At 33.4% G+C, this 8,186-nt stretch overlaps 1 protein-coding gene across 1 annotated transcript; it reads left to right on the top strand.

Moving 5' to 3' along the window:
* Positions 1–5,257: 5,257 nt before the first annotated feature.
* Positions 5,258–7,055, top strand: LOC137637840 (rhodopsin-like). Its single transcript, XM_068369951.1, has 2 exons — positions 5,258–5,342; positions 5,877–7,055. Exon 2 carries the CDS (start codon positions 5,877–5,879, stop codon positions 7,005–7,007), a length of 1,131 nt encoding a protein of 376 aa, XP_068226052.1. The 5' UTR covers positions 5,258–5,342; the 3' UTR covers positions 7,008–7,055.
* The last annotated feature ends 1,131 nt before the right edge of the window (positions 7,056–8,186 follow it).

Here is an 8,186-nt window from a genome sequence, read left to right as displayed (position 1 = left end):
ATTTTGATGGATTTAAATGCTAATCCAAGTAATGTGATATTTAAAAAAAAAAAAAAAAATAGCTGTAATTAGCGAGTCATTGTATTTTTGGTGCTTGAAAGGTGTTTCCTACGGATCCTTATACCAATATTTGCTCGGGTCGACGTTATACTACTAGATACCTATGTTATGTAGTCCTCCACATATCTCAAGTTTTCCAATTAATATGATCAATACGGAAGTGCTCTGTAGGATGATTTTCACGTTTGTTTTGAAATCAACCAAGATATTTTCGTGAACAGAAATGTAATAGAAATTGTATGAAATATATGAGTGAAACCTCCTCTTTTGATGGAGATCATAAAGACAAAGTTTATATCAAGTGGAGAAAACTGAAATACAGTGCTCCAAATACCTTATTTCTAGTTATAGATAATGAACATCTTGTCTTGACTTCACACAAATTTCGAATGGTTCCAGGTTAGAATGATCAAGTGAAGGTGTTTCATGGTGCCACTCGGGAGAAATTCATTTTCTGGGTGGATAGTGAGAAGCTAGGAACTAAAATTGACGGCCTAAGACAAGCACTGGAGTGGAAGGCCATTCATTTTAGAAATACCCAAAATGTTTATAAAGAAATGAAGAACGATAGAAAGAAAGAAACACAATTGTTAAAGAATCAACATCTAACACGACATGTCAGGGGATAGAGAAAAAAGCTCAGAAATTAAAATCTAAAGAGTGACCAAATTTTCAGGACTACAAGTGCATCGGTCCTCAGCTGTGTGATTCAGTGATAAAAAGGACAGAAAAAGACTTATTTTCAAGATATTTTGTTATTTTGTTTTCTCCTTTCCCCACTTACAGCATTTTCTGTAGAAATTATGGTGAGGAACTGGCATAGCCATTGGTCGAATACCTCAAACTAGAATTTCAAGGATAGCTATACTAACTTGGCCACCCGATCACCTAGAAAAGACGCTGCAAAAAGGGACTTTATCATACAGAATCAAGATTATACTGTTGGAACGTTGTGCATGAAATTGATAAGAAGTCAGCTCGATCTCCAAGGTATGTAATTTTTTTCTAGATAAGGCTACTAGAAATCATATATATTCATTGATAACTTACAGTCAGGGCATTAGCTTAGGGAATCATATTGTGCTTATGCCATCTGTGCATGTACTTTTTTCCCGCAAATTAGAGAAGAATATATTTTAGGAAAATAAGCATATCCTACTTTCATGACAAAATTTTGGTTAATTAAATCGTTCTGATACTAAGTAACTTTTTATATGATTTATCAATAAAAAAAATTCTCAAAGATTTTGCTAGAATTTAAAAGTGGTCTCATTTACCCCAATACAACTAATTTTCTACTCTGACTTATTTTCAAGGTTCTGCGCTAAATAGCTCTTCTAGGGGAAAGACACTCCAAAATCAAATTATTGTTCTCTAGTATTGGGTATTGTCATAGCGTCTGTGCCATGGTCTTCCACTGTCTTAGGTTAGAGATCTCTTGCTTGAGGGTACATTCGGGCACACAATTCTATGTAGTTTCTCTTCCTCTCGTTATTTTGAATTTTTTTTCCTCTTGTTATTTTCAAGTTATGTAGTTTTTATTTGAAAGATTAATTCTAATATTATTGTTCTTAGAATTCTCTTGTAGTTTTTCTTATTTACTTTCTTCACAGGGCTATTTTCCCTGTTGGTGCTCATGGGCTTATAGCATCCTGCTTTTCCAACTAGGGTTGTAGCTTTGAAAGTAATAATAATAATGATAATAATAATAATAATAATAATAATAATAATAATAATAATAATAATAATATCCATCATTGATTATCCATTAATCAAAGATAATACTCAACTTTCGTTACTAATCAATCTTTCAACCACAACGGCTACTTTATTGTAATGCTAGTGCTATTAGCGACTGCAAATCAACTAATAATGAATTAGGTTAGCAATATTTATTAGAACATCAATGGTTACCAAATTAGATTTAGGAAATGATACGGTACAATATTTCAGAAGCTGTATCATGAATATTCATTTAACTTCTCTCGTCACAACCATTAGAGCAAAATTGACTTCCTTATCTCCACAAAGTCGGACTGGCCCCGGGGAAGAGGGGCAGTTCCTCCTACCCCAAACACTCCCCCCTAAAGTATTTACTGAGCCCCTACAATTTTCTTTACGAACAACTGAATGTTTTAGATTTACTTTTTCAGAGCACATTTTATTTTTAAGAACATACTTTATAACATTTGGTTGGTATAGCTAAGTGCACATTAAAGCATCCAATAGCTCTACAATTATTCTTTTCAACAGTATATTTTCAAACTATTTTTTGCTATAGTTAATTGAAAACCCATACATTTCACAGCTCTAGACAATGTAATACATAGTTACCATAATTGTGCTCAAACACATTTAGTAGCTCTGGACAAGCAAATACGTAGTATATTTAAAATTTGATAAAAGGTATATTATTTTTCAAAGTAAATAGTAAATTAAGCCAGAAAATTTAGTTACTTGAGCAGTGGGAACTGCAAATGTCTACTACATCCCAGATTTTATAATAAAAAAAAATGGAGAAGTTCAGAAAATCTAACACGAGGAAAAGTATTTATTGATCAGGAAAATTAAAGCTACCAATTCCATAAGAAAAACTTTGATGAAACATGTTATGTTGAAGTTCTATCTGAATTAAAAACTATTTCAGTTTCAGCATGCGAACCAGCAAGAAGTCTTATTGGAGGAAAGATCGCTATAGAAGATCGGTTTACAATGCTCCTCATGCCAACTTTATCATCATTGGGAAGAAATATACGTCGATGCAGACAAAAACCTCAAAATACACCACCAAATCGACAGCAAAGGAATAAATTTAGTTGGTTTTCCTAACTGGGCAGCAGATGGGAATTTTACAGTAACTCCATCAATATATTATCAGCTGTATTGTATCTATTTTCAAGGAGGTACATATAGTGTTCCCATAATTTTGCCCCTGCTTCCGGATGAGACAAAGCACACTTAGGTTAATCTATTCACATATTTGTTGCAATGCAAACCGCAACTTAATCCAAGCTCTTAGTTGACTGAATGAATTAGGAGCTCTGAAAGTTTTTGTAGAAAACTTTCAAGATGTAACAATAAGATTATGTCACTTTCATTTATCTCAGCCTAATTTAGGAAATATTGGACCTAGGACTAGGAGAATGGTATATAGAAGATGGGGTATTTAATCAAAAGATCAAATCTTTTCCCGCATTAGCTTTGCTTCCTTTAACTGACGTTGTCGAAGGATCTACTGAATTGTCTGACGAGTGTCATTTGCCACCAGAGTACATCACCTTTTTTTAAATGACTTTCATGGCCAAGCAGGAGGCCGAAGAGGGATAATGATGCAACCAACATTTTCTACTGAGTCATGAAATGTTTAAGAAAGAATTATAAAGCAATTATCGAGATCTAATAAGAGCATATGGGTATTGCACAATGCCTTGTAGTATTCTTTATTGTGTTACCATACCTCTATTCAGAAACTGATCGATACAAGAAAATGATGAAATATCATAATTGTTTCCGAAGGTTCCAAAGGTGTACAATATTTCTTGAACTTTGAAGCCCCACGTAAATTTGGGCTTATACTTCATTTAGGTGAGGAGTTTCTTCATTATCACTATTCGTTGATATTTAGAAATTAAGAATTCTAATTGCATATATTTCAAATTTTAAGTGAAAATCATGGATTCTCTTGCACCAAAAATTTCAAGAATTTCTTTTTCAACATGAAAGAGTTTCAACTTCATTGCTTAACAAAAACGAATAGAATAACATTGTTTATCGCATATTTGTCTTTATTCTTTATTTTAAACATGATTAGGTATATATAAGAATTCAACGTCAGACGTTTCCTCGCTGAGTAATTTTCATCTTATGCGTATTACTAATTAATTCATATGTTTTAATTGATAAAATAAATTTTCATCAAGGAGATTTGAATAGTTTATTTGCTCGTTAAGATTTCTATTCTTTGACAATACGAAAATATGATATACTAACGCATGCAACCTTGCCAAAACTGACATCTAAATATTTAGATACCCGTACACGCACATCCCCCCCCCCCCTTTCCTAACTAGAACTCGCTTGTTTGGGAAATTTGTGAGAGATTGTTGACTTATGTGTGGTTGCCGTCCCGCGTAACTAGCATGCATATATATATATATATATATATATATATATATATATATATATATATATATATATATATATGTATATATATATATACATATATATATGTATATATATATATATATATATATATATATATATATATATATATATGTATATATATATATATATATATATATATATATATATATATATATATGTATATATATACATATATATATATATATATATATATATATATATATATATATATATATATGCTTATATAGCCAGACACTTACTCTTTATTATACAAGGGAGATGATAATTGAAAGTTGACTGATTACTAAATCTATTATAGTTTTGAATATGAATTGGCAGCTTAATATCCAACGGAAATGAATTAAAAAAGACTTATCATTTTTAGTATTCTGAATGCGTTATGGCAAGAAATGTTTTTCTATTTTAATAGTGAATAATCAACATGGAAATAAAAGTCAATGTTTTTAACCATTGAGAAATCCATCTTTATACGTTATTACACAGTATATTCATTAACATTTGTCAGTATCCTTTAAGCTTTTTCGAACAAATTTTCATTGATTTTAGAATCCTTTGTCTCAACAAAGTCTGTAAGGGAATCATTGTACCCCTTTCATGTACGTTGTCTAAATTTATATTATTATTTAAAAAAAAAAAAAATATATATATATATATATATATATATATATATATATATATATATACAATCCAAATCCTATTCACGACAGGTATTTTTTTCATGTATTTTCATATAATTCAATTTTGATAAAATATTTAGATAGGTTTGGTTGTGTTGTGATTTTGGTTAATAACAATCATACCAATTAAAATTCCAAGAATTGTGTGTGTTCTTTTTTTTTCCTCTATGCCAAGCCTCGAAACCCCTTTCACAAAGAAGCCCTACACATCTATGGGTTGAAGTTACATAACTTTGCTGGCTGATTATACGTGGTGCCTCCATTTTTCTTTCTTGAATATACTAACTTAGCAGAATGCAATTAGGCGTGGAACTCTGGTATATAAAGCAGATCTTCTGTGAACAGTTACATTCTGGCTTCGGTAGCACCTGGAACGGTATCCCGGGCACTGTTCCTGACGGCTGCTGACCATTTCCTCTCCCTTCGAAGCATTTTGAGAACGTAGGTGTACATAGAAAACCAAGTTACATGGGTTTTAGGTATTATTTCATTAGTATTTTAAAGTATTCTAACGTTTAGTTTTAAAACATAATCATAAAATAGTCTTACTCTAATTTATTTATATTTTGAGGTGAAGCAAATACCAACTTCCTCCATTAAACTATGAAAAAAAGTTACCTGCCGGTTTTGGATTGCTATCAAATCTATTAATGTAAATTTGTTGAGTAAATAAAGAAAATTTAATGGAAATTGGAGTTGCCATTTACTCGTATTTCCATCATAGGGTCCAATTAGGAGGACTAACTCTATTTTACATATTATTTATTTGAAAGTACACTCATTATGAATTCAAGAATATGCCCATCTTAGATAACTTTCTTCTTTCGGTCTTTTAATACAAAATTAATTTTGATAAAAGTATAGATTTTCGTTGCTTACATTATAGCTATATTCAATGTAAATAGTTTTTATTTATAGAGAACAAAACCTTTAGAACGTTATAATGATTTTTCTACTTGTCCTCTTTTTCCTCAGATGGGCTACTGGGACGACCAATCCAACATGGGTGGCAGTGACCTCCTTCCCTCTACGAACCCATACGGTAACTACACCGTTGTCGACAGGGTTCCACGAGAGATTCTGGGTTACGTTCACGATCATTGGTATCAATTTCCTCCCATGAACCCTCTGTGGTACAACTTAGTAGGAGTATTTATGGTTGTTATGGGTACTCTTGCAGTCTGTGGTAACTTTGTTGTTATCTGGGTCTTCATGAACACCAAATCTCTTAGGACTCCATCAAACATGTTTGTCGTAAGTCTGGCCACTTCCGATTTCATCATGATGTCATTCATGGTTCCTCCAACTTTGGTAAACTGTTACTATCAGATGTGGGCATTCAGTGGTCTCTTCTGTGAGATCTATGCTCTTGTAGGTTCAATCTGTGGCTGTGCCTCTATTTGGGCCATGGTATTCATTACTCTGGATCGTTACAACGTCATTGTTAAGGGTATTGCAGCAAAACCATTAACCAGCTCTGGTGCTTTGCTACGAATTCTATATGTTTGGGGTCACACTTCACTTTGGTGCATGCTTCCATTTTTCGGATTCAATAGATATGTTCCTGAAGGTAACATGACTGCCTGTGGTACAGACTACCTCTCTGATGATCTGTGGGGACATCTTTACTTATATTTCTATGGTTTTGATTGCTTCGTTCTTCCTCTGTTCATTATCGTTTATTGCTACACATTCATCCTGAAGGCTGTTGCCAATCACGAGAAACAGATGCGCGAACAGGCCAAGAAGATGGGAGTCAAGTCTTTGAGAAATGACCCAGAAGCCAAGAAGACATCTAACGAATGCCGATTGGCCAAAGTAGCTCTCATGACTGTTTCACTTTGGTTCATGGCATGGAGTCCTTACTTTGTTATCAATTTTGTAGGCATGCACTACAAGCCTTTCATTACACCTCTCTTCACCATCTGGGGCTCGGTTTTCGCCAAGGCCAATGCTGTGTACAACCCTATTGTTTATGCCATCAGTCATCCCAAATACCGAGCTGCAATGGAGAAGAAACTGCCTTGTCTTTCTTGTGCCACTGAAAGAGAGGAGGACTCTGCTGTATCTGAGGACACCTCATCTGTCACCAATGAGAAGTGCTAAACGCATATGAATTGTTGGGTTTGAACACTGCTTGATTAATGACTTCCTCCGAAAATAAGAATCTTCCCAAGACTACGAAAAAAAAAAATCGATGAATAGAGGACTCATACCTTTAAAATGAAATATTTCCTTATGATTCTTCTAATTTCATAGAATAAATCCTTTGCATTTGTGGAATCTTTCATTATATCCTTTTCCAAATTAAAATCAAAGTTCATTTTTAACGTCTTTGGCCTATATACCCTAAATATTAGGAAAACATCTGGAAATATATGTTACGAAAGTTAGTTAACTTAATTCTGATACTAATATATAGTGGATTCGCATGGTAGAAAAAAATAGCAATTGAGATGCTCCATAGTTCTTTCTAAATCACATATTATATAGATCTCCCCTTATTTGATAAACGGCAAGAATTTGACTATATATATATATATATATATATATATATATATATATATATATATATATAATATATATATATATAAAAGGCCATATGATCTGAAGACATGCTTTACATCATTGATAGTGTTCCATTCTTTACCACCTACATGGTCTAAATGTTCAACATTTGTCTTCCTCTGCAAAATGTATTTTAACTTTCTCAAAATCTTTAAACAGCCAACAGATGTCTTTCATGTATACATCGCATGTCCCCTAACCAAAGATATCACACTTATTCAATAATTGTAATATGGATGCTCAGGTAAACTTAGACATTAGAATAATGATAAACTCCCACTTGCTATTTAAAAAAAAAAAAAAAGATTGTCGAATGAAGCTGATTGATGACAGATACCTCCTTTGTTCACAATGAATCTCCTGTGGCACCCAACAACATGCCCAGCCAAGCATGGAGCGTCTCGAGTCATTGGGTATCTTGCAAAAATTCAGTTTTGGAAATCAGGCTTTTGAAAGACACATCAAACAACAAAGAGCAAATGAGGAGCGACATTGTTCAAAGGCTTGAAAATATCGTCGTCGTCGTCGGCGCCCACTCGTGTCCGAGTATTGGGTTCTGTCGTTAGCCATCAGCCTCCTATCTAAGATGAAGAAGGGTGGAGGAAACGATAGAATGCCAGTAGCTGGGTATATTGTTTTGGGTGGTCGTGGCTTTGCAACGGCCACGCACACACACTTGGCCCACACCGTTTTCACCGCGGCTCAAGACATATGAGA

This window comes from Palaemon carinicauda, chromosome 3 (genome assembly GCF_036898095.1).
Source record: "Palaemon carinicauda isolate YSFRI2023 chromosome 3, ASM3689809v2, whole genome shotgun sequence".
In the NCBI taxonomy this organism is placed as follows: domain Eukaryota; kingdom Metazoa; phylum Arthropoda; class Malacostraca; order Decapoda; family Palaemonidae; genus Palaemon; species Palaemon carinicauda.
Note: the sequence above shows the minus strand (reverse complement) of the source record. Positions and strands in the feature narration are given on the sequence as shown.